This window comes from Cervus canadensis, chromosome 23 (genome assembly GCF_019320065.1).
Source record: "Cervus canadensis isolate Bull #8, Minnesota chromosome 23, ASM1932006v1, whole genome shotgun sequence".
NCBI classification, from domain to species: domain Eukaryota; kingdom Metazoa; phylum Chordata; class Mammalia; order Artiodactyla; family Cervidae; genus Cervus; species Cervus canadensis.
In genome coordinates, this window is record NC_057408.1 from 35,815,346 (window position 1) to 35,841,832 (window position 26,487).

Consider the following 26,487-nt stretch of genomic DNA (forward strand, 5'->3'; position numbering starts at 1 on the left):
CATCCTCTCTCGTCCCCTTCTCCTCCTGCCTTCAATCTTTCCTAGCATCAGGGTCTTTTCCAATGAGTCAGTTCTTTGCATCAGGTGGCCAAAGTATTGGAGCTTCAGCTTCAGCATCAGTCTTTCCAATGAATATTCAGGACTGATCTCCTTTAGGATGGACTGATTGGATCTCCTTGCTGTCCAAGGGACTCTTAAGAGTCTTATCCAACACCACAATTCAAAAGCATTAATTCTTTGGCGCTCATCTTTCTTTATGGTCCAACTCTCACATCCATACATGACTACTGGAAAAACCACAGCTTTGACTAGATGAATCTTTGTCAGCAAAGTATGATACCTCAGGGACATTTTACATGGGAAAATATCATTAATGCAACTTAGGGATGGGCCCCAATCATAGTCTAAAATTTAATAATCTTATGAAGAATGACTTTCTTAATGAAGTTAGGTAACTACTCCTGTGGGTTTTCATGAGTCAGATATAGAACATGGAGTTGCCAAGCAACACGTCAGTGAATACATCCTAATCATGTCTGGGTACACAGAGGTTTCATGCAGCCCCATTAGACCATGGTGCCATGCTACAGAGCAGATGGTTTAGCAAAAGGCCACTTGGGTATAAGCTGGAAATCATATTAGTAAAGATCTGTAAGGACATGACTTCCATCTCTTCTCAGCCCTGATTTAACTTCTGAACAAGGCTGGACAATAAGCTCTGGGAGAGCGGCTCTGTGCAGAATGGACACCATCTCTGCCCCCGCGGGCCTCTAGATCAGTGGTCACAGGCAGCAGGTAACGACGGGAGGGCCTGGGTTACAGGTTCCCCACGAGGAGTGGTTTCTGCTGGACTCTTTTCAGCTACAACCGACAAGCATTGAAAATACACACTCTCTCTGCATTCACTCAGGCAGCTTCAGAGAAGGGGTTTTCAGTCAGGGTGATTCTGCCTCCACAGTATGTTGACACAGTCTAAGAAACACTCTTGGTTGTCACCACTGGGGCAGTGCTATGGCATCATATGGGCAGAGGCCAGGGATGCTGTGAACACCCTCCAACCCACAGGGCAGCTCCCACAATAAAGAACTGTCCAGCCCAGAATGGCAATAGAGCCACAACTGAGAAATCCTGCTTCCAATGAAAACTGTGACAAAAATGTGTAACTCCATCTTTATGACTATATATGATCTACTAAAAAGCAGAGACATTACTTTGCCAAACAAGGTCTGTCTAGTCAAAGCTATGGTTTTTCCAGTAGTCATGTATGGATGTGAGAGTTGGATTATAAAAAAAGGTGAGTGCCAAAGAACTGATGCTTTTGAACTGTGGTGTTGGAGAAGATTCTTGAGAGTCCCTTGGAGAGGAAGATCCAACCAGTCTATCCTAAAGCAAATCAGTCCTGAATATTCAGTGGAAGGACTGATGCTAAAGCTGAAACTCCAATACTTTGGCTACCTGATGTGAAGAACTGACTCATTGGAAAAGACCCTGATGCTGGGAATGATTGAAGGCAGGAGGAGAAGGGGACCACAGAGGATGAGATGGTTGGATGGCATCACCGACTCAATGGACATGAGTTTGAGTAAGCTCTGGGAGTTGGTGATGGACAGGGAGGCCTGGTGCACTGCAGTCCATGGGGTCACAAAGAGTCGGACACGACTGAGCGACTGAACTGAACTGCACTGAAATAATGATCTACCGAAGCCTCATGACACAGCAAACTCTCAGGAAGGGCTAGGCAGTGTGTTCCGTGGCCATATCTATTCACCGTACACCATTTCATACACCAGCTACTCCTGGAGGAAAACTGTAGGCAGCACTGTGATGCAGACTGCAGTGTCCCATGTGTCTCCTCACTCCCCTTTCGGATTCCCTCTTGTTCTTTTCCGTGGGTGAGTCCAGACCCAGAGAGCCCAGCTGGGCCAGCCACCCCCAGGGCTGGCCCGTGGATTGCACTCCAGGCTCAGGCTCTATAAACCACATTTCAGTTTGACCTCTTACTGGCTTGTGGGCTTGGGCACAGACAGATTAACTTTGGGATGCACCCTCTTCAACTTTAAGATGAGGAACATAATAGTATGCACCTCGTAAGGTTCTGATGAGCCTCTGTAAGCAGACCCTACTTGGTATCTGGCCCGGAGGAGGAAACCCGTGAAAGTCTAGTTTATTAATGTGCTGCTGCTCCTCTATTTGTCATCATTACTTTCCTATCATCATTCCTTCCTGGCGCAAAAAGATGCTCAGCTGGAAACCAGTCAGAAAAGGAAAAAGTAATTTGATTCATTCTAAAGTCTGAGTAACCTATTGTATCTGAAACTTCCCCTACCCAGGGAGACTGACATTTCGGGACAGAACAAAGGCAAAACCAAAGGAATCCGTCTCTTTTGATGGACTTTCAAGTTCTCATGGCAAGAAGGGGAAATATTTTTAAAAGGGAAGGTTGTCATTTTTTCCTTCAATCAAGCTGCCTCTGGCTGCATTTGAAGCCTCTCTATGTATGAATCTGAAGCTTCTGCAATCTTTCAAAGATCCTGTGAAGTAAACAGGATGGCCAAATCATGCACGAGCACCTACCATGTCATCTGACTTGTGTGAGAGACACTTTGCACTTGGTTTGAGCCGACTGGCAGCCCCCACCTGCCTGACGGACACAAACTCCTTTCTCCCTGGTTGCTCTGGGGGCCCCAGGGTGAGGCTGCCCCATATTGAGGCCAGCCCTGCCCCCTCCTTTCCCACTGTCTGGCAGCTGCCTCGGTGTCCCCCTCTGTATTTGCTTGCTGTCTCCTTTGGACCCCCTCCCGCGTCTGCCACGTGCCCTCGCTCCCTGCCTGTGCTGCCTGGCCTGACTCCAGGGCTCAGGCCCCACTCTCCCTCCAGCCAGCGGCCAGTGCACGTCCCTCGTCACACCTGCTCCTGGCACCGGCCGTGTGGGCGCTTCTAAGGCAGAACTGCTCAGGCCTTAGCTGGTTTCCTAGGTTTGCTATAACCAAGCATCGCAAACTGGGGGGGCTTCAAACCATGGGAATGTGTTCCCTCACAGCCTGAGAGATTAGAAGTCTAACATCAAGGTGTCCGCAGGACGATGCTCTTTCTGAAGACTCAAGGGGAGGATCTTTCCTTTCCTCTTCCTCCCTTCTAGAAGTTGCAGGCACTTCTCGGGGTTCCTTGTCTTGTAAACACATCCCTCCAGTTTCTGCCTCCATCATCCCACGGGCGTTCCCCTCTGGGTGTCCTCTGTGTACACATGGCCTTCCGCGCTGTGTCTGTGTCCAAACTTCTCTCTTCTTAGAAGGCTATCAGCCAGGGGAGCAGGGCTCACCCTAATCCAGGATGACCTTATCTTAGCTTGATCACACCTGCACAGACCCAACTTCCAAATAAGGTCACATTCCAAGGTTCTGGGTAGCATGGATCTTGAAATCTGTACTCAATCAGTACAAACCTCTAGGAACACAGCTTGTGCTGTGGAGGCCTCTGCTTTCCAAAGCACAAGGCATGCCTGCCCACCTGGGTTCAGGCACCACTTTGCTCCATGGCGCCCACCACCCCCTCTCACACTCAGGCCTGGGGGTGCGGCCGGCACAGCCCCCCAGCCCTTCCTCACTTCCGACTCTCCTGCCGAAGCCCCTCTCCCTCACTGCAGCCAGGCTTCACTGGCTTCCTTCACTCTCGAGTCTTTCAAATGAGACTGGGTATGCGGGAACCTCCAGTACGGAGATGCTTTCAAGGAATCCAGGGCTCCGTGCCAACAGGAGGCAGCGTGGGTGCCACGAATGTCACGAAGCAGTGTCCTGAGATTCCCCATTCTACCCAGTGGGTCCCCAGGCCGGTCACACCCCTGGAGGACTCTGTGGGCCAAGCCATTGGCTCCACTCACTCACTCTCTATTATTAGAAGAGGAGATTGAACTTCCCACAAATGGGCACCAGCCCACAGCGGAGGGTGCTGGACCCTGGCAGAGCAGGGGAGCTGCGGCTCCAGCGGGGGCGCCCACCGGTCACACAGTCACAGCCAGGACGCCAACTTCTCTCCACTTGTGCCACTCAGGCCAACAGATGCTGCGGACTCAGTTGGCTTGGGTTCCCCAGCTGATCAAGTGAAACCCATCTCTACACACCGCAATGGGCGCCGAGAGACAAACAAAGCCATTGACACGGAGGTGAGCGTGCACAGACAAGCCTACTTTTAAGACTGTTCATGAAACGTATTTGGTTTGAAGCAATGTGAAAGAAGGCATTCCAGTGCCCCGTGGAGGCTGTCAAGCTCTTCTTCCACGTCGAGGCAGGTGGAATGTGGTCAGAAGGAAGTTAATGAATAAACCTGAACTTCCCAATAAGCAAAGTGGGGTTTCTTCCCCCACCCCCAGAAGTTAAAAAAAGGATGTGAGAATTATGACACTATTCAAAGTCTGGCAGAGACAAAAAAGTGGCAAGCCACCCTGTGGAGAAAGAAAGTCATATTGGACAGTAATGCAACAGAACATAAATAACGCTCTGTCGAGCTCCTCTTACCTCAATCCCTTCTTTGTTTAAGGCATATTCATCAAAATTCAAAATGGCTATCTTAATCGTTCTTGGAGGGGGCAGGACCGTCAGGCCAATATTAATAGCATTGCTCCTCTTGGAGTCCAGGACAATGATCTCCTGCTTTTTTCCATCTGCAGCCGTTTTCTTGTGATAAAATAAGGAGAATCCAAGATTAATGCCTCATCTTCAGTCCTCTATTAAAAGCAAACTCACGACTTATTTAGAGGTGAAAACAAATGGCCCGGGTTCAGCTCAGGGAGGGACTGGCTACCGCTCAGCACTGCAGAGATCAGGGATTAGCCCCGAGAAGCTGCCAAGAGGGGGGCGGCCATGGAACTTCTCGAGTCAGACACATTACAAAATAAAATTGATTTTCCTTCAATTGGGAAAAATGTGATATTTTGCAAGGAAAAAAAAAAAGAAGAAGAAACACCCTGTTTTTTTCCATAGAAGCAGTGGAAACAGGATTCAGACCTTTCTGAGTTCCCTTCCTGTGGGCTGCGAGGTGTTGGAATGTGCCTTGGTTGGCCCTGGAGCATGTGGTGCATGCCCAGAGATGGAGAAAGCTGGTCCACACGCCAAGGAGATGGGAGCCAGGGGGGAACCCGGCATCGCTGGCGGGTCAGCCCTCTGCATCTCCAGGGCTCCTCTCGGCATTCCGCCCTGACACCTGAGCACTCTCTGCCACATTCATACATCTGGATGCGGCCCGCTGGATGGGCAAAGAGGAGTATGGGATGAACTGGCAAAGAGGCCAAGGAGGGGGCCATGCCCCCTGCTGTCCCGGGCATCCTCAGGGCAGCCCCTGTGGCCAGCCCAGGGCTGGCACACGGCCAGAAGCCAGGAAGGGTGTAAGGTGCTGAGCCAGTGCTCTCCTCTGCCCAGAGCTATGATGACAAGGTCCCCAACTTTCCCCTTCAGCTCTCAGGAAATCAAAGGCAGCTGGAAACGGGGACAGGTGGAAGGGGGCCGGTCAGCAAGCTCCCTGTGCTGCACAGCCTCCCTTGGGGCCCCCAGGCCTGGAGGTTGATGATTCTGATTCATGAAACAAGCCTGGGCTGACGAGGATGGGTGAGACCGTGCAGCACGCTGAAGGGTGAGCTCCCTGAGTGAGGGGCCCAGCTTCGCGGGAACAACTCACCTGGTAATGGAGGGGGTGAGGGTCTGGAGAAGCTGTCTCATGAGCTGGACCCTAAAGACTGTCTAGGACTAGCCTGGGGCTGGGGGAGCCGATGAGGAGAGGAGAAGGGCCTTTGAATAGTTCCAGGGAACTGCCAGGGATGAAGCTGGAAGTTGCCAGGGCCACATCAGGGGACTCCATGAGTCAGCTGCTCAGAACCCCTCTTGCAGGTGGGTCTCAGCCAAGCAGCTGACGCCAGTTGGTCTCCTGCACTGAGGCCTGAGCCTCTCCTCTGAAGAAAGGAACCAGGCTGGGCCTGGTATAGCTGAGCGACTGCTGCACCACTAGAGGCTGGGAGCTGGCAAGAAGAAACTGGCTGCGGCCCCTTAAGTCCTACTGAGCCCTTCCAAGCTCAATTGCTAACATTCTATTTTAGGTCCTTACACATGCATTTGGGAATAAATTACAACTTCTTCATGAAGAAAATAACTGAAAGCATCCCAGCCATTTGGGCGCCTGGTGGCCAGGAGGAACAATTCCTGTGGGTGTGTCATGGGCTTGGAACTGTGGGCTCCCAGGGACACGTGGCATAAATGCACCCCTACTCTGCAGGGCAAGCTTGTCTTCTATATGTTTAAGCCAATAAGCTTATCAGGAGCTCCTGAAATGTAGCTGAAATCTACTTTAAAATATTATTTGGGGGTTTCCCTGGTGGTCTGGTGGTTAAGAGTCCACCTGCCAATGCAGGAGACATGGGTTCAATCCCTGGTCCAGGAAGACCTCACATGCCATGGAGCAAGTAAGCCTGTGAGCCACAGCTACTAAGCCCATGCTCCAGAGTCTGCAAGCCACAACTACTGAGGCCTGCGCACCCAGAGCTTGTGCTCCGCAACAAGAGAAGTCACCGCAACGAGAAGCCCACGCACTGCAACTAGACTGTGGTCTCCACTCACAGCAACTAGAGAAAAGCCTGTGCAGCAACAAAGACCTGGCACAGCCAAAAATAAACAAATAAAAATAAAATTATTAAAAAAAATATTACTTTGTTGGAATGCTAAGAAGGCATGAGAAAAGGTTTGACAAAATGCTGAAGAAGGGAATGAAGAGGGATGTGATGACCTGTGTGCCCACCTTGGGGTGGCGGGGTGCCCACTCCTCCAGGCACTGCAGGAGGCCTGCCCAACATTTAGTCCCTCTTCTCTGCTCACCAACAGGGCCTGGATTTCTTTCAGGCTGGTAATATGTTAGTGAAATCAACCACCTCGCTGGATCCCTTGCAGCTAAGGCTGGCAGTTTGGGTTTCTGTTTTCCTGATTCAAAAGCGCTGGACCCGTGAGCCATGCCTTTTGCCTTTCCTCCATCTTCCTGCCTAGAATGTGAACATGAGGCCTGGAGGGGCAGCAGTGAGGCATCTCGTGAGTGTACGGAATGAAGCCTCATGGATGGCAGCACGGAAGACAGAAGCCTGGGACCTGGCATGGAAGAGGCACCGACCCAGAGCCAGGTTCCAGCACAGGAGGCATTGACAGAAAGGCAAGGATTCCCTAGGAATCATTAACCCTTATACCCCATCCACAGAGTCTGCAGAGATGCCTGAGCAGGCCCAGCCCCACCGCTGCCTTTGTGCAAATGAGAGCAAGATGCCCATCCCGAGGGAGACACAGTCCCACGGCAAATCCTTGAAAGAGAAGGACCGCTCAGATTTCAGCCTGCCCCCCTCAGCCAGTGTCCACCTACAGCAAGCACTCAGGACAGACCCAGCGGGTGGCTCTAAGCCTGACATGTCCTTTTCCTCATTCTCAGCAGAACTCAGTTCACATCAATGGACACCCTCTGCTCTCATAAGTCGAGAAGAAGCCAGCCTCTGGGCATCCTGAGATAATGGGGAAGCTGTTTCTACAGACGACATGTTTTCAGAGCACATCCACCCACTTTGAGAAGGAAGGAATAAGAATTAGTCATATCTGAAGCTGAATTATTAACTCTCTGGATTTTATACAAGTGGGTATTTTAAATGCTCTTCTTCATAACTGAAACAGACTCCGCTGGATGCCACTGACCCCTCAAGTGCCTTGGCAGCCGCTCTGCCCGAGATGAGGGGTGGGTCATGTAGGCTTGCCCAACTGTCTCCTCCCCTCACAACAACCCAGAGTAGCATCTGCAAGAACAAGCCAAAGTGCTCTGTGCCCGGGAGCACATGTTGGTATCTAGGGATTAGCCGTTATCAATTCTGATCCATTTCAATCCTCCAAGCTCCAGATCAGCAAGAGTGACCTTCACCATGTCCTTTACTTGGTCCTATGTCTGAGCAGCTGTCAGCCATCCTGTTCCATAAAGTCTCTCGGGCCCTGGCCTTCCTTCCCGCTACCTCCATCCCAAGCCTGACCCCTGGCGCCGGCCTCCCAGGGCAGCCACCATGGGCTTCCTGCTTCCATCCTCTTCTCACCCCAAACCCAACCATCTTAATTCTTGCCAAGAGTCCTTCTCAGAGACTTGCTTTCTTATTGTACTTCTTTGATCGGAGAGTCTGTGACTGTCCATTGTTTGAAATGAGAAAAATGGGAAATTGGTAAATGATGAAAAGAGGAGATAAAGCATATAAGACAGGGTCCCTTGTGAAGGAGGTTAGGAAAGGTTAAATGACCTTCTAAAGGCTTCTGGAAAGGAAGGGCTAAGATGTGATGCAGTAAAGGTGGAACAGGGTTGGGAGGATGACAGGAGGTGATACTTCTAGGCAGGAGATCAGAAAGTTGATTTGTTATTTTACACAAGACCAGACACATCCTGAAAAACAACATGCAAACAAGGAAACAAAACCCCCAGACCAGACTTCCCTGGTGGCTCAGTGGTAAAGAATCCACCTGCAGGAGACACGGGTTCGATCCCTGATCCAGGAAGATCCCACATGCCTCAGAGCAACTAAGCCCATGAGCCACACTACGGAGCCCACGCTCTAGAGCCTGTGAGCCGCAACTAGTAAAGCCTGCTCTCCCTAGAGCCCATGCTCCTCGACAAGAGAAGCCACCACAGGGAGAAGCCTGTGCCCCACAACTAGAGACGAGCCCGCACAGCATCAAAACCCAGCACAGCCAAGACTTATGGACATGGGGAGGAGGGGGTGAGATGTATGGACAGTGACATGGAAACTTACATTACCATATGTAAAATAGACAGCCAATGGGAATTTGCTGTAGCACTAGGAAACTCAAACAGGGGCTCTGTTATCAACCTAGAGGGGTGGGGTGGGAGGGAGATGAGAGGGTGGGTCAGGAGGGAGGGGATATATGTACACCTATGGCTGATTCTTGTTGAGGTTTGACAGAAAACAGCAAAATTCTGTAACGCAATCATCCTTCAACAAAAATAAATTAATTAAAAAAGAAAAGAAAACTCCAAACCTCTGGAAATATCAATACAGGACCTACTTGAAGGAAGTGACAACATTTTCTTGAGAGTAATAAAAGAAGATGTGGGCAAACAAGAAACATCATGTTCCTGAATAAGAAGTCTCAGTGTTAAAAGGATGTTCATTATCTCGCCTCATAAAATGTATACACAAATAACATATATTTATTATATATGCAGGTAAAGAACCACCTGCAATGCACGAGACCTGGGTTCGATCCCTGGGTTGGGAGATCCCATGGAGGAGGGCACAGCAAACCAATCCAGTATTCTTGCCTGGAGAATCCCCATGGACAGAGGGGCCTGCGGGCTATAGTCCATGAGGTCACAAAGAGTCAGACATGACTGAGTGACTAAGCACAGCACAGCACATATATTTAAGATGATGCTAGTCAAATTCCAAGAAGATGTTTTTGGAATTTTAAAATATTCTAAAGTTACTATGAAAGAATATATGTGTAAAAAGATCCATAAGTAGATATATATATATATATAATATCTACCCAACCAGCCATAAAAACTTATTATAAAACTGATATAATTAATGTGTGGCATTGGCACTAAACAGCTATATTGATAATATAGAATAGAATAATAGGACAGAGAAAGCTGTCTATACAATGATCCAGGGCATTCCAACAAGACAGCAAGACCATAAGCCACAATCCATTATGAAAGCCTGATTCTAATACGGAACCAAAGTAACTTTTAAGTAAAAACAACAAGTATGGTAGGTTAACATCATAACAGACTGGATTGACTGAGATCTTTCTCCTTTAAAAAAAAAAAAAAAGACAGCAGAAAGCAAGAATACAGGCTTGTGTGAGAATGGCCAAGGGTCATCATGGTGAGGTTATGCCACACCTCATGAGACCCTTTTGCTGATTTTGGAGTCCCAAGACATTATCAGTGATGATCCATGACAAACCCTGGCAAAGGCAGGAGACGAGGCTGAAAAGCAAACTCAGTCCTTCAACTGTCTCTTGTTGGTTGGCAGGGTATCTTCCCTTATTTATTATATTTTTTGCCTTTTTTCAACTGTAGATCTCATTTCCTTAAATAGTATTTCCTGAGTGACTATTAGGTGGCTACTCCTTGAGTGAGGACATTTTTCATGAAGACCAACAAAAAATGTAGGGGGCCAGGATGCCACTGAAAGCAATGGTCAATCCTGGGGCAACAGGAAATAAGGGTATCTCCCTCAGTTCTTTGATAGACGGTCAATCAGCCAAACCTGTGCCCTCAGGGCTCAAGAACTCACAGGGAGAAAAGGATGTTGATGGAGTAGCTGTGGGTCGGGTCCCAGGTGCAGGATGCAGGACTTGAGGGTGCTGAACATGAAAATTGGAACAACTGTCTCTCGGGCGAGATAGCTGCCCAGCTAAAGAGTTACCGTAAGTTAGAGTGGGGAAACCAGGGTGGGGATGTCTCTAGACATGCAACTGCCCCCAGTACTTGAGTCCAGAAGTACTCAAGGTAAAAGAGGAACTTGCTCCTTGAAGGGCCAGGGGGCACTCTGGGAGGAGGTCAGGCTCTGGTTTGCTCCCAGAAAGCCTAGTGAAGCTGAACTTCTGAGCCGAACGAGGTGGCGACACCCAGAACTTCCTTCAAAGTAGCAACTCTCAGGGAGACTCCAACATGCCAGGAGCTGCCCTCCCAGAAATACTGTCTCTGGAGAAATGCTTCAGGCTTGGACGGAATGTAGGGTTTTGTTTGTTCTTGACTTGGCCAAGAGGACTGCAGGGAGGGGGGAGAGGATATAACAGCCAAAACGGGGAGAAACGGAGGTCACCCTCTATGGAAAGAGATGCTGTCAAGGCTAGCAGAGACCTCTTAGAGAGAAGGGCCAGGAAGGAGTTCACCGAGGCAGTTCAGCTCCTTTCCCCCAAGCTGTTCAAGAGGGCTGAGGGTCCAGTTTCAGGAAGCAGAAGTGAGCCCCTCCAAGAGGATGCTTCAAACAGGCAGCACCCAAGGCCACAAGAGTCACAGAATTTCTGAGAAGCACAGAGGGGATTCTCCATTTAAGCATGGATTGCTAACTGCCAGGGCTTGGGATGAGGGCTGGGACTTCTCTCTGCAGCCCCGGTAGAGCCCAGATTCACTTGGTGGTCAGCTCCCTGGGTTGGAGTGGGCTTTCTAAAACCAAGCAAGTCCAAGAGGTTGGGCCCTGCAAACTCAGCCACTCCAAGGGGCAGAAAGTCACATACAACAGGAAGATTTTCTAGAATGGTTAAACCATATATTCAGGTCCACTCGGGGGACTGTGGGGCCACACCAATCCCGATGCTGAGACGGATGACCAGAGGCCTCAAAGAGAAGAGACAAGCACGTCAGGTTTTTGGATGCAACAAAGTATTGCTTCCAGGAACAAGTCTTTCAGAATTTCTAAGTAAAGTGCCAAACTTGATTCTGAATGGTTACGGGGGTAGGGTACCACCATGTGTGACCACAACCTGATTTTGTTCAATATCCTGAGGGTAAGACCATCACTTCCCCTCATAATCATTCAGTTTTGGAAAACAGAAGGGTGAGCATTCAGGCAGCAGTTAGGAAAAGGTGGAAAGGAAGACTTTGATGCTAAATAGTAGTCCTTAAACTTAGAGGCTATTTAAAATCTCACACTGGAATCTCAGGAAAGTCACATGAGACAAAGGATAAGAAAATCAATAGCATATGAAGACCTGTTAGCACAGCACAAAAGTACATTCTCCCCTGTTGCCCTGGGTCTACTCAACAACCCTAGGAGGTCAGGCATACAGGCTCAGGCCTGGTTTCTCCACAACACCCCACCCCTAATCAAAAACAGGCTCAGAGAAGTTCACCGACTTGCTCAAAATCACAGACCAAATGAAATTTGAAACTGCAGTAGCAAAGCACACAGACCATTGAGGAGAAAGAGTCTTTTTCAAAAAATGGCAAGATTTTTAAAAATCCCTAAGGGAAGAGAATGAAGAAGTGTCCAGAGCATGAACTTGAAAGTAGCCAAAACAAAATGCAATCTGGGGATCACAGGAGCTCTGAAGGGTAACTGAAAATATCCAGAGCAGCAAATCACTCAGATGGGTCAATTGGGGTCTGACCCATTCCCAGCCTGGCGGCCTGGGCAAGTCACTGCCCACTCTGTGCCTCCTGTTCAATCTGGGACCCAATCTCGCAGGATTTGTTAGAAGGATGAAATAAGACAACGGATGTAAATCAGTGAGAGAAACACTCAGCCTCTGGCAAGCATGACAGAAGTGTCTGCTAGGACTATTAGAATAGTATTACTGAGACTTCCCTGGTGGTGCGGTGTAAAAGAATCTGCCTGCCTGCCAATGTAGGGGACATGGGTTCAATCCCTGGTCCGGGAAGATCCTACATGCCGTGCAATAACTAAGCTTGTGAGCCACAACTACTGAAGTCCATGCACCTAGGGCCTGTGTTCCACAAGAGAAGCCAGGCAACAAAGAGCGGACCCTACTCACCGCAACTAGCAAAAGCCCGAGCAAAGCAATGCAGACCCAGCGTGGTCATAAATAAATGAATAAATAAAATTTTAAAAAAAAGAATAGTATTATTGGTATGGATACATGTAAAGTACTTAGGCCAATACCTGGAAAATAGTGTTTTTGCTCTTTACACTATTGGCTCTTTTTTAAAAAATCATTTTTAACCTAATGACATTACATTTTAAAAATACATGGTTTATCAATGCACATTTTTCATAACTAGTGCATGTACTACATTTACTGATGAAAGGCACCTAGGTACACGTGAGTGTCAGATCAGAGCAGTGTCCCCACCCCAATAGTGATAGCCCCAGGGGACAGTGCAGGGACTTGGTTCTCAATTTAGCCTCCAGGGCTGCTTCCCAGGGACATGGGCAACTCCCCCAGGGCTCCCTGAAATGAACTCATGGGTGCTCACAAGAGTCTGCACAGACCCCCAGGAATATGGAGTCCCCGAGTGAGAAGCAGATCTAGTGAGTGAGTTATCTGGAGTGCTTCTGAAGGTCTCCTTGCAGAGGAGATGGTAGTGGATGTCTTGCTTTCTGTTTTCGAGGAGGAGAAAATTGCTGTTATTGCCACATACTAAATTCCCTCTGAGTCCAAAGACTGGACTCCAGGACTAATGGAAAGGGGCATTCTGGAGAAAAGAACAGGACAGTCTCCTTCTTGGCCAGGAGACCTGGCTGCCTCCATGGCTGAGGGCAGAATGGGCAAACATTAACTTACCACCTCCGACTGGGAGAAACTCAACATCATTTATCTGAGGAGGAAACATGTCTGATCAACCTACTGACATTTTCTGAAGGAAAACCAGGAAATGTAATTTATTTAGGCCAGTGCTTTACAATTTGGGGGATACAAGAGAATCCCCAGGGCATTTTTAAACAACAGTGATGCCTGGGTTCCATCTCAGAGGTCCTGACTTCCTTGATCAGGGGTGGGCACAGGGGCACGGATGTCTAAAAGATGTGAGTGTGACCAGAGTCACCAGTTTAGACTTGCAAAAAGTCTTAAGGCTTGAGACAGGATTGTTGGGTGAGTAAAAAGTTGTTCTTTCAGAAAGAACAACACAATTTAAAAATAGGAAATGAAAGGCAGGGATCAGAGAACATTTCTTAGGATATAAAAACAGGGATCCCCCTGCCCAGCCCCCTGCCATTCAAAGATGCAGCAAGGTCTGATCTTGTCACTTTCATGAATGATGTGGGATAATGTCCCCACAGCTACAGACAATGCAGGAAGTTTTCACCGATGCTAAAAGGAGTCTGAGGTGCCCAACAGACGCCAGGGTCATCTCAGCCCTGGGAACTGAGCTGTCAGTGACTGAGAAAGCATCCTTCCACACTTGGGGGTTAATGAGCTCTGTGAGGCTCTGGGGTGGACCACAGTGGGCTCCTGAAGACACCGCATACGTTGCACCATCGCTAACCCCATGCAGCGAGATCATGGGTGTGGTCCTTGGAAATAAACACAAAACCCTGCTCCATCTCTGTGCATAGCCCCTGGGCTTCTGCCACGACATGCCATGATAAAAAGACGACTAAGGTCCAGAGAAGGGCCACCGTGAAGGCACAAACTTCCACACTGGGGGAGAGGATGAAGCAAGTAGAGTAGGGAGGAGAGCTTGGGCAAAGATCGTGGAGGCTTGCAGTCCAGGCAGGTGGACAGGGCTTGCCTTCCAAAGTTTTCTGAAATGCTGCCATGGAGAATCACCGCTTTGAGTTTTTAAAGAGCAATTTTACTAGCAGTAAAGGATGCAGTTTTAAAAAGTGGATATTCAGCACACAGAACTTATCATCCCAGAGGGCGCAGTGACTGAAAATAGAAACTGGGCTAAGGACATGATTTATTAAGAGAACTCAGAGTCTTGGAGAATACTGCTAAGTTTGAGAGTATTTCCATGAAAGGCGACCGACCTCTCAAAGTGCTTGTCAGCATCACTGTCACAGACCCCAGGGCCAGCTCAGCGAGGCACGAGTTCTAGAAATGGGAAATCATTCCTCCTCGCTCCCCTCTAGCTGCCAAAAGGGTGACGCCACAGGATATTTTCAAAACTGTCCGCTGAGAAAGCGTCCATGACAGTGATGCCACAATACAGATGTCATAACGATGTGACTGCTATGAAATTTTCCCAAGTTCCGTAATGAGGGAGATATACGTGGGAAAGCATGAAGACAAAAGACAGAACAACAGCAAAAAAGCCACAAAAGAGAGTATGAAAGTGAACATCGCTTAATCGTGTCCGACTCTTTGAGACCCCATGGACTACATAGTCCATGGAATTCTCCAGGCCAGAATACTGGAGTGGGTAGCCATTCCCTTTTCCAGGGGATCTTTCCAACCCAGGGATCGAATCCAGGTCTCCCGCATTGCAGGCGGATTCTTTACCAGCTGAGCCACCAGGGAAGTCCAAGAATACTGGAGTGGGCAGCCTATCCCTTCTCCAGGGGATCTTCCCGACCCAGAAATTGAACTGGGGTCTCCTGCATTGCAGGTAGATTCTTTACCAACTGAGCTGTCAGGGAAGCCTAAATAAAGCTGAAAAATGTTTAGTTAGGAATAACATTTCTGTGGAACTGGCCAGAACAGGCTTGCTTATTGTTAAATTTAGAAAAAAAAATGTTAATTTCCCACATTGCCTCTTTGAGTTTTTACAGCAGAGGCCAACTGTCAAACAGTTATATTTCCAATGTTATTGCAGTTTATCCAGTACCCTAGCTGAGAGACTTTTGAGAGGTGAAGAGAATGACCTTAATAATTCCCCTGGGACCTCCAGTATACATGGGGACCATCCTGGATACACTACAGTGTGTGATCACCCCAATGAAGTCCCAAAGTTGGGCTTGGAATTTCCAGGCAGAATTCAGGTTTTCTGAGTGTGCTGTTAAACAAAATAACATTCCCTTATGACCTGAATTTGCATAAAGGATAGGAAAATATTCTTCTCTTCTCTGGAGAATAAAACAGGGGTGGGGGAGGGGTGAAGTCAACATGGAGAATGATGGTGGGAGCAATGCCCCCCTCACTGGTGCTGTATTTTTCACTTTAAATCAATGGTTCATAGCTTTGGTTGAGTCCCGGGGGAGCCTTTCAAAACAACTCAGGCTGGGGCTTACCCCAGACGAAATAAATCATCTCTGGATTTTCTTAAAAAGTCACTACTAATAGTTTATGAAATGGTTCAAAACTTCAAGGTAAATAAAGTCAAACAAATGTCTCCAAATCCATTCCAGTGGCCCCTCCCCACAGTAAAGCAACGAACCCAGGTGAATAAGACAGCCAAGAGTCCCCAAAGGTGAAGCCAGGTCCCTTCTCCCTTCTGGGCCCCTCTTCTGCTCCACACCTTCCGCGGTCTGTCTGGATCTGGGGACGTAAAAGCTGCCCTTTGGAAGGAACAGGGACTCGGCTGCCCTAGAGGTATACAGCTTGGAAGGCCACTTCCTGGGGCTTCTCGGGATGATGTCAAAACCATGGAGGGTAATTCCCCATCCCCAGGGGTTTTCTGCCCTCACACCCAACTCTGGGGTCATTTTAACCATGTATTATGACATTCTCCACATCTTAGACCAACAGCAAAAACACAATGTGATGAAATGTAGCACAAAATTTCTGTCTTTCTCCGCAACACATAATTAAAGCTACCTTATTAAAAAGCTATACATATAGTCTCCAGATAAGAATACTGGAGTGGCATTATCAGAGAAATGCAAATCAAAACCTCAGTGAGGTACCATTACACACCAGTCAGAATGGCTGCTATCCAAAAGTCTACAAGCAATAAATGCTGGAGAGGGTGTGGAGAAAAGGGAACCCTCTTACATTGTTGGTGGGAATGCAAACTAGTACAGCCGCTGTGGAGAACAGTGTGGAGATTTCTTAAAAAAACTGGAAATAGAACTGCCATACGACCCAGCAATCCCACTCCTGGGCATACACACCGAGGAAACCAGATCTGAAAGAGACACATGCACCCCAATGTTCATTGCAGCACTGTTTATAATAGCCAGGACATGGAAGCAACCTAGATGCCCATCAGCAGACGAACGGATAAGAAAGCTATGGTACATACGCACAATGGAATATTACTCAGCCATTAAAAAGAATTAATTTGAATCAGTCCTAATGAGATGGATGAAGCTGGAGCCCATTATACAGAGTGAAGTAAGCCAGAAAGATAAAGACCAATACAGTATACTAACGCATATATATGGAATTTAAAAAGATGGTAATGATAACCCTATATGCAAAACAGAAAAAGAGACACAGATGTACAGAACAGACTTTTAGACTCTGTGGGAGAAGGCGAGGGTGGGATGTTCAGAGAGAAGAGCATTGAAACAAGTATACTATCAAGGGTGAAACAGATCACCAGCCCAGGTTGGATGCATGAGACAAGTGCTCAGGGTTGGTGCACTGGGAAGACCCAGAGGGATCGGGTGGAGAGGGAGGTGGGAGGGGGGATCGGGATGGGGAATACATGTAAATTCATGTCAGTGTATGGCAAAAACCACTACAATATTGTAAGGTAATTAGCCTTCAACTAATAAAAATAAATGGAAAAATAAAAAGAACTGTATCCTCAGAACATGTAGATTCTAACATTCAGTAGGTGCTCAATAAACATTTATTGATTAATGAAAAAAAAAAAAAAAGAATACTGGAGTGGGTAACCATTCCCTTTTCCAGGGAATCTTTACCACCCAGGGATCAGACCCACATCTCCTGCACTACAGGCAGATTTTTTACTGTTTGGGCCACCATGGAAGCCCATATGTATATGTAAGTATATACATATATATGTATGTATGTATATTGCCTGCCAAAAGAGAAAAGTAGATCCAGTTCTAGACACTATTTGGAAAGGAAATCACAAAGCACATCTGTCTGTTCTTATCATCGCCATGAGGTGGTCACCCCAGCCTTGGATCTGGCACACGAGTCCCTAGGGGATGACTCAGATGGTCACCACCATGCCCCACAACACTGGTCTGGTCTAAGTTTTCTGATGGAAAGTACAACTGATTCCCTTTGCTCTGTGCTGCCCTGTGAAGCATATTTTATTTTCGATGCACTCTATTGTTCTTAATGAAAAACTTCTCATGAGCCAGAATGTGGAAGTAGCTATTTACAGCTAAGTTTTATGAACATCATAGTCAAGAATTAGAAACAAACATGAAATTGGTTATAGCTGTACTAGCCCACATAACAGATTCAACTCTCCAATCTGCATCCTCGCCATTTGTAACATTTGCAAATTAGTCTCTGCTCACATTTCCTAGCTGCCCCCCGCCTCCCGAAAATGGGCTCCTGGGTCCCATTGCAGGACATTCTGGGATCAGGTAAATTTTTCAACATGCTACTTCCCTCTTACACTCTCACTTTATAAAAACTAGGTGAGCCTTTGTAGCTGGGCAATACAGGTTTTCAAGAGGTCACCACTTACTTCAAGAAAGAACTGAACTCTGGGCCACTGAGAGCGCGCCAACCAGGCTCCCATCACTGACCACAGTGGAGCCAAGAGAAGAAGTGGGGGAGGTGAACCCGTTCGGGGTCTTCTCAAGGAAGCTTTTCACTTTGCCATTTCTTTCATAAAAAATGAAGTCAGAAGTGCCTTCATTGTCAACTGGGACTCTTTAATTCCTCAACCCCTTAACCCCAAGTCAAGAGCCGGCAACCTCTGAGGCTAAGGAGCAACCAGGATAAGCCTGGAGGGTCCAGGCAGCCAGAGGGGCTCACGTGAGAAGGAGTGGGATGAAGGAGGCATGCCAACCAGATCAGTGGGAGCGAGGGCACATCCTGGGTGATCCAACTGCTCTTTTAACCACGCCAGGCCAGCCTTCTCCCAAATGGCAGGTCTGACAGTAAGAGCGGAAGGGGCCATAAGGGTGGCTCATCACCACACGTGACCAGTCCTGGAAGTCAGGACACAGAGACACCGAGAGCAATATCACCTCCCGTGGCACTGTTTTCTAGAGAGAACAAGAGGGTTCTACTTCCAGCTGGGGGACAGGACTGGCTGGCATGGCTTTCTATTTTGAATCTTGGCAGCTGGATTCATAAACAGGAAAAAGCTGGAATTCTGACTTGGGGATGGGGTGGGGCTGGAAATGGTTCAGATTCACATCCTTGCTGGAACTGGGCAGACATCAACTCGAGGGTAAAGGCCAACTCGGGAAGAGCAGCAGGTAGTTTCAGACCCATCTCTCCCGCCCCACCCCCGGCCCCAGTACAGGTTTTAACTGGAAGTTAACCTTTTAGAGCTCCCGACCTAGCCTTTCAGCATCACACATCACCAGTATCACACATGGTGACAGGCACAAACTCCATCCTCAGGTCCTTCTTGAAAGGATACTCCTGCCTGAGGAAACTGCACACACTTTGACTCCAAATCGGAGCCCGGCTGGCAGATCAAGGAGCCCAACTCAGTTTATACTCACCCAAAATGATGCTAAACGGAGCAACCCACGGAGCCGAAATTAATTCGCGATAGTAAATTGTGGCATGTTTACTCTAAACTAGCCTTTATAAAGTGTTCTCTCTTGCTCCAGGGCCCTGAGAAGGCAGTCTTAAACCTGTTTTAAAACTGAAATATACCCAGGATCTCAAGAGTTATTTTTTTAGACCAGTTCTTTAAGATATGTAAAGGAGACCCTGATAATGCAGTGAATCATCAGAAATAAAATCTGTGATCCAGTATCACGCGCCTTTTCAGCAGTGCTCCTTAGTCATGAATTTACCTTTGATGCCTAATAACTTCATATACAAAGGTCTTCATTTATAAAAGTAGATGGAACATCTCTCTTAAAGACACTACACCAGCAATGCCCTCAGGGTTCTCAAACATCTATGAGAAATAAGAAATCTAGATACACGTATAACGTTTACAGGATGCTAACTATATGACTGCATAGAAGCATCCAGATAGTGGTAGCAAGCTGACTCAGCCAGGGGATTAACTGAAGAAATGTCCCATAGCTTACTGTCTTACAGCTGAGGTTTAAACCACTATCAACCATAAACAACAAATGTGAGCATGAATAAACACAGTCACAGAATGAATTCAGTGTGTTTGATAAATTAGCAAGTCTACTTTCCTCTAGAGAATGTCATCATTTGCCGTCAGGCTATGCCAACAATCCCTGGGTAAACATCGTTTTTTTTTATTCCTCTAGGTTATTAGGTTCTTGGAAAGCTACTTGCCTATCGGTGTTAATAAGTTGCTAGCTTTGTTAGCAACAAAAGGTCCCTTACTCATTTAGCTCACACCTAATGTGTGACACAGGGTACTGGATGAAAAGTCAGATTTTTATACCAACTGCCTTTTTAAGCAATTACTAAGAGCAACACAAAGGGCATTTTATGTATAACAAAACTCTCCATTCTACCTAACATCTGTAAGTAACGCAGCAAATGAAGAGGCATGCTGGAGGCAAGCGATACCTTGGAGACGGACAGTTCCTTCGATTTAGACTCAAACAGGTGCTCCAGCTTGGAGGTGTCCACCTTAATGGGTTCCAGTTTCGACCACAGGAATTCTCTGCAGCGGCCATTGTTCTTACACGGCCACTCAAAAGGCCGGACTTCATTCCAGAACAGACGGATGGTCTTCTTTTTCTTGGTGAATGCTGGCTGACCCCTGGGTACCTGGGGCCACCCTAAGCCCTGAGGAGCATTGAATACTGGAGGGGGAGCCAATAAATTACCGGGGACTGGAGGGGGAGGCACGCCGTCCAGCAGGGGCGGAGGGGGTGGGGGTGGCAGACCCAGAAAGGTGGGCGGGGGCGGGGGAGGCGGCCCTGGGGCCTCTCGGTGACCCAAGTCCACGTCCAGGACGTCAATGTCATCCTCCTCGCCCAGGTCAGTGAAATCCATGTCCTGGATTCTGAGCTCCCTGGGATTGGCCATGAGCTGGTCCCAGATGTAGTCGGATTCTGTCTTGGGCTGAGCCGAGGCCTTCTCTGTGACCTTGTCATTGGGCTCCGCATCAGGGGAGATGGATCCCCTCCCTAGGTCCCCACTGTTGAATTTCTCCGCGAAGGCTTTCACACTGCCCCGGTTGTCCAGACAGCCAACGTCCACCCTCTTGACACTCTCATCCTGGGCCAGGGAACTGGCCTGCAGGGTGGATATCCGGCTGGCCAGGCTGGCTACCGCCTCCGCCCCCTGCGCGGTCCTTGCGGCCTCACCCTCCCCCTTCTCCTCGTCATCCGCGGGCTTTCTGTTATGGGCATACAGCATGTCCAGCATGAACCGTTTGCTGGTGAGGATGTCGCCACACTGCTCATTTACACCGGCATCCTGAACACCCGCGGACCACAAACCTGAAAGTACACAGGAGAAAAAAATGAGGACATCACAGCGGTCTCAATGCCATGAGAGAACCAAGCAGGCAACATGTGGGCATTTCACACAGGAGGAATCAGGAAGACCCAGAAATAAAGCAATAGAAGAGGAAGGTGGTCGTGGTTGACAAGATGCTCTTGATCAGAAAGAGATGCTGTGTCAAAGGGCCGATGGCTCACTCTAGGGACCCAATACTCTCATAGGTGTGACACAGCTTGTGGCCCTGGCCTAGGCTCATGGGAAAAAATGTTCTCGTCTTTTCTGCTCACCCATGATAGCTGGTCAGGACCCACTCAGGGCAACTGCCCTAACTACACACAGAGAGGCAAGGAAATGCCCCCTCACCCACGGCAGGTACTGGAAAGGCTGTAGAATCACTCCTTTTTCCCCCTACTCCACCTCCACACCAGTGAAGCCAAACTGTCTGGAGAAATGCACAGACCATACCACTGGTCATACGGCCACCAGTCTTCAGCAGACCCTTAATGCTGCCTGGCAGCTCCATCCATGACCTCTCCTAGATGGCTTTCCAGACGCCTCCTCTTTCCTCTAGGCTTCCATACTCAACTCATCCTCTGCAAGCCTCGCCTTGCTTTCTGTTTCAAAAACTTAATAGACAAAGTCGGAGCTCTTCCAGGGCCTCCATTCTGCCTCTACTCACCCACCTGCACCTAAACGCTGACCACGTCTGTCCTGTGACTACTGATCACCTGTCCTCTTGGTGGGACTCATCCACTCCAGTGATTCTCCATCCTGCATCTCCCATGCTCCTCCCACTAGGTTTTCCTACTGGTATATAAACACAGTATAATTTTACCTGTTAAATGAAAACAAAAAATCTCACTTGATTCTACTTATCCCTCCAGCTATAATCCAAATTTTCTCCTTTCTTTTAAAGTAAAGCTGGGGTGGGGAGGGAGAGTTAGGAAGTTTGGGAAAGTCATACACACACTGCTATATTCAAAATGGATAACCAACAAGGACCTATTGTAGAACACATGGAACTCTACTCAAACTTACCTGCCAGCCTGGATGGGAGGGGAGTTTGGGGGAGAATGGATACATGTGTATGTATGGCTGAGTCCCTTTGAGGTTCACCTGAAACTACCATAATGTTAATCAGCTATACCCCAATACAAAATAAAAAGTTTAAAAAAACAAACAAAAAATAAAGCATTGTATAAGAGTTGTTTTGCTGTTTCCAATTTCTCTCTTTATTCTCTCTTGAACCCAGTTTAATGAAGTTTTTGCTCTATTTCAGAGATGCTCCTTTCTGGGTGACCTATGACCTTCCTGTCTCACTAGACGCAGAGGTCACCCCCTCATCCTTGACTTACATCCTCCACTTGGCCTCCCGGACACTGTACTCACCTGGCTTGCTGCCTTCTCTTTGGCTGCTCCTTCTCAGTCTCCTGTGTTGGTTCCTCCTTATCTTTAACCTTTAAGTGTCTGTGGACCTCTTCTCTCCATCTACACTCCCTTTCCTAGCCTTCATCTCATCCAGTCTCAAGGCCTTTAAATGCCATCTTCTTCCTCAGTCCCACCCACTCACCCAACCCGCTTCTCCTGCAGTCATTTCTGGTTTCAGTTGCAGCCACTTCACCCATCCTTCATCCATCCAATGTAATTGCTGCCAATTCCAAAAGCCTCAGAGTCATCCTTGACTTTTATCCTGTTCTTTCATCCCACACAGCAGAGTCCTATTAGTTAAATCTTCACGTTGCATCCAGAATCCAATCACTTTTCTCATCACTACTCCTGCCACAACACCAGTCTGAACTAGCGAGGTTGCTTGCCAACAGGGGAGCATCCAGCTGATCTCAGCGTCCACGCTTGTCCTTCTACAGTGAGTTCTCAACCCCAGAGCCACGTGATGTGTTGCAATGTCCAACTTATCTTTCTGCTCTAAGTCTTCCAACGGTGCCACATTTCACCGAGACAAAAAGCCAGTGACCTGTCAGTGTTCACAATCCATGTGTGATCCCACCTGAATTTTTTTTTTCTCCCTCTCCTACCACCACCTCCACCACTGCCGCCACCCCAGATACACACACACGAACCTCTTCAGCAATAGCACTGATCTGACGTTCCTAGAACTCACCAGGCGTGACGTGATCCAGCCTCAGGACCTTTGCCTCTGCTGGGGCAAACCCAGTTAATCACACAATTTGCTTCTCAACTTCCTTTCGGTTTTAGCTCAAATAGTGAAATCTTTCCAGTGAAATCTTCCCCGACCACCTTATTTAAAATTGTGGACAACTCCCTCTCACCCACAGCTGATGATCTTTTCCTGCTTTTTTTTCTACCCGAGCATGTCTTACTGTCTGATCTTCCACACACTTTTCTCTTTGAGTTTATTGCTGCTTTTGTCCCATTATTGGAACGATTATAATTATTTGTTAAATTGTGTTCTTCCTCGGAACGTAAACTTTACAAGAGCAGGGGTTTGGGTCTGTTTTGTTCCCTGTTGTATCCCCAGCATCTAGGATGAGTGGATGAATGGATAATGGTCAGGGATGTCATTCCTCTGAGTTTGCTTCCTGAGGTCCAGCAGGGCTGTGCAGTGGGCATTTCAGGCTGTGAGTCCCATCAGATACCCAAGGGCCTCTGTGGCTGCTCATCTGGGGAGGGGGCAGGAGACCTAGGCCGAGGACGTGAGCAGCATGAGCTTTTTGTCTTCCAAAGAGCTGGATCAAACAGGCTGGGGGAGGACACTGGTCTCTGTGGCTGTGCCTTCACCTTTGAGGAGGCATTTACTGGGGAAGCCCAAAGGCCCCCAAGTGCTCTGATTTTTCCACTGTAGTTTTGTCCTCTATGCTCTGCTCAACAGTGGCCTAAGCTCACCAAGCGCCTAACACCAGAACAAGGAGGTCTTGGGTCCTCTTGGAGATTGGCTTCACAAACAAAATACATTTTGACGATAACCACCATCAAAGAGACAGGAGGTGGCATTTGAGGACATGATGGGAAAATCACTACAGCTGCTCAAACAGTCCCGTAAATAGGGAGACTGCTTTGAAGCCAGGAAGCTGTGGCAGATAAAGTGACTGAGTCTCTCTCAACAGACCGCCTCACTCTCTCCATTGATTGGGAAATGTTGGCAATTTCTTATTTTGGCAACAGGGCAAAGAGCATAATCAGGTAACATCTTAAATGCCGGCTTTCAAGTTTCCTTTCTTCATTCATTCATGTCTTTTATAAAATCATTATGTAGGGTGCTTCTTTCTCCCTAGAGATTTCCTTTTTTCTGAAGTGTACTTCATCTGATATTAATACAGTCATTAATACGGCTTTTCTTTGTTTGATGTTGGCATGACATCTTTTCCCGGCTTTTAACTTTCCATCTGCCTGTGTCATTACATTTGATATGAGTGTTGTATAGATAGCACGTAGTTGACTGGTGTTTTTATCCACTCTTCAAATCTCTGTCTTTCACTCGATATGTTAGGACTTAAGTGTGCTGTTTTATTTGTTTTGTTTGATCCTTGTTTCAGTGTCTGTTCCTCCTTTCTTGGTCTTGGGTGGATTGCCTGAACATTTTTTAGAATTTCAATGTGACTTATTTATTGTGGTTTTGAGTTCATTGCTTCATGTAATTTTCCTAGTAGTTGCTTTAGGTATTACAGTATACACACTCACTTCTTTAGTCTATTGGTATTGGGCTTCCCTGGTGTCTCAGTGGTAAAGAATTCACCTGTTAATGTAGGAGATGCAGTTTTGAGCCCTGGAGATCCCCTACAGAAGGAAACGGCAACCCACTCCAATATTCTTGCCTGGCAAGTCCCATGGACAGAGGAGCCTGGTGGGCCAGACCATGGAGTGGTAAAGAGTTGGACACACCTTAGAGACTAAACAAAAACAAATTGATGTTTTACTACTTTGAAGTGCAGAAACCTTACTTCCACTTATATCCCTTTACCCGCCCACTTTTAAAAATACAGTTGTCTTAAGTATTTCCTCTACATATGCTGTACTCCATATAGCACATGCAATTTTGCTTCAACCATCGAATATGATTTAAGAAGCTCGTGAGTAAAAATACAGCATTTTTATTTACCCCTATTTTTTTTACCCATTCTGTTGTTCTGTTCTTGCTGGAGTCCCAAGTCATCTTCTATCATCATTTCCTTTTTGTTCAGAGAACTTACTTTAGCCATTCTTCAAGGGGTGGTCGCTAATGACAAATGCTCTTGGTTGTTCTTTACTGAGAATGTTTTTATTTCCCCTGCATTGTTAAAGGCCACTTTTACTGTACATGTAATTCATCGTTGACAGTTATGGTCTTTCAGCACTTGACAGATGCTGTCTCCCTTTCTGCAGGCCTTGGTGATCCAGACAAGAAATCCACTATCCTCTGAACTATATATATCCTCTTCTATAGGTATCACATCATTTCTTTCTGTCTTAAAAAATTATTATTTGGCTTTTAGTTATCATAAGTTTGATTATCATTTGTCTTGGTGTCGATTTCTTTGGGTTTATCCTTGTTAGGATTTGCTCAGCTTAAATCTGTAGACTTACGCCTTTTGCAAAACTTGGGAAAATCTCAGCCATTATTTCCTCAAACATTTTTCCACACTGCACTCTCTCTCCTCTTCTTAGACTTAGATGAAATGAATGTCAGTTTTACTGACATAGTCCCATAGGTCCCTGAGGCTCCTTTCATTTTTAGTCTATTTTTCCTCTCCTATTCAGATTTGGTAATTTCCACTGATCTGTTTTCAAATACACTGACTATTTCCTTTATTGTTTCCAATCAACTATAAAGTATGTCAAATACTTTATTTCAGCTTGTATTTTCCAGTTGTATAATTTTCCCTTCGTTCTTTTTTGAAAATTTCTTTGCTAAGACTTTTTTAATGTATTTCCTGAGAGTTTGTAACTGTTCTCTAAAGCATTATTATGGTGACTGCTTTTAAACTTTTGACAGATCATCCCAGCACCTGTCAAAGGTTTTGAAGCAGTCACCATAATAATGGCATCTCTGGATGGTGTTTTTCCATTCAAGATGTCAGTGCCCTGCTTCTTGACATGATGAGTGATTTTTTATTATATCCTGGATGTGCTAGGTATTATGCGATAGAGTTTGGATCATATTTAACCTTCTCTTTTAGCAGATAGTCACTCTTTCAGGGTGTAGCTTATAGGTCTTGGTGCAGGTATATGTTCAGCTCCCTGCTGGGTCCCACTGTCACCAGGAAGAGGGCTGACTCACTCCCTCAGTGTAGATGGGCTGAAGCCCCTTGACCCCAGAAGCATCTTCCCAGTGGACGTGAAGCACTGACTCCCATTGGCACACTGTCTCCAAGTGAAGTGAAGGCTCAGTTTTCCATCAGTCCCCACCAATGTCGAGTCCCACCTTCAACCACATCATTCCACCTTGTTAATGCTGGGTGGGGATGGAGGCTTGGCTCCCCCTGGGACCTCACTGGCACTGAGGACAAGGAGAGTGGCCATGGGAAGAGAGAGAAGGCTATCAGTCTTTCCGCCAGGTCCTCATTAAGTGTGGTCCTACTGCGGTCCAGGTGAAGGCTCAGATCCCCACAGGACCCCACTGACTCGACCCTGTTGGAAGAATTGAGATCCACTTGCTTCTTCCTGCAGG

The 26,487-nt window shown here is 47.3% G+C and overlaps 1 protein-coding gene across 9 annotated transcripts in view; it reads right to left on the reverse strand.

Annotated features, from left to right (window-relative positions):
* FHOD3 (formin homology 2 domain containing 3) overlaps positions 1–26,487 on the reverse strand; it is a 503,163-nt gene that overhangs the window by 49,180 nt on the left and 427,496 nt on the right. For all 9 annotated transcript variants that reach the window (XM_043443940.1, XM_043443933.1, XM_043443935.1 and 6 more), the window contains 2 exons: positions 19,980–20,860; positions 4,512–4,670 (listed from right to left, as the gene is read on the reverse strand). In XM_043443940.1, the coding sequence (XP_043299875.1) occupies positions 4,512–4,670; positions 19,980–20,860 (1,040 nt within the window). The remainder of the gene's footprint in view (positions 1–4,511; positions 4,671–19,979; positions 20,861–26,487) is intronic.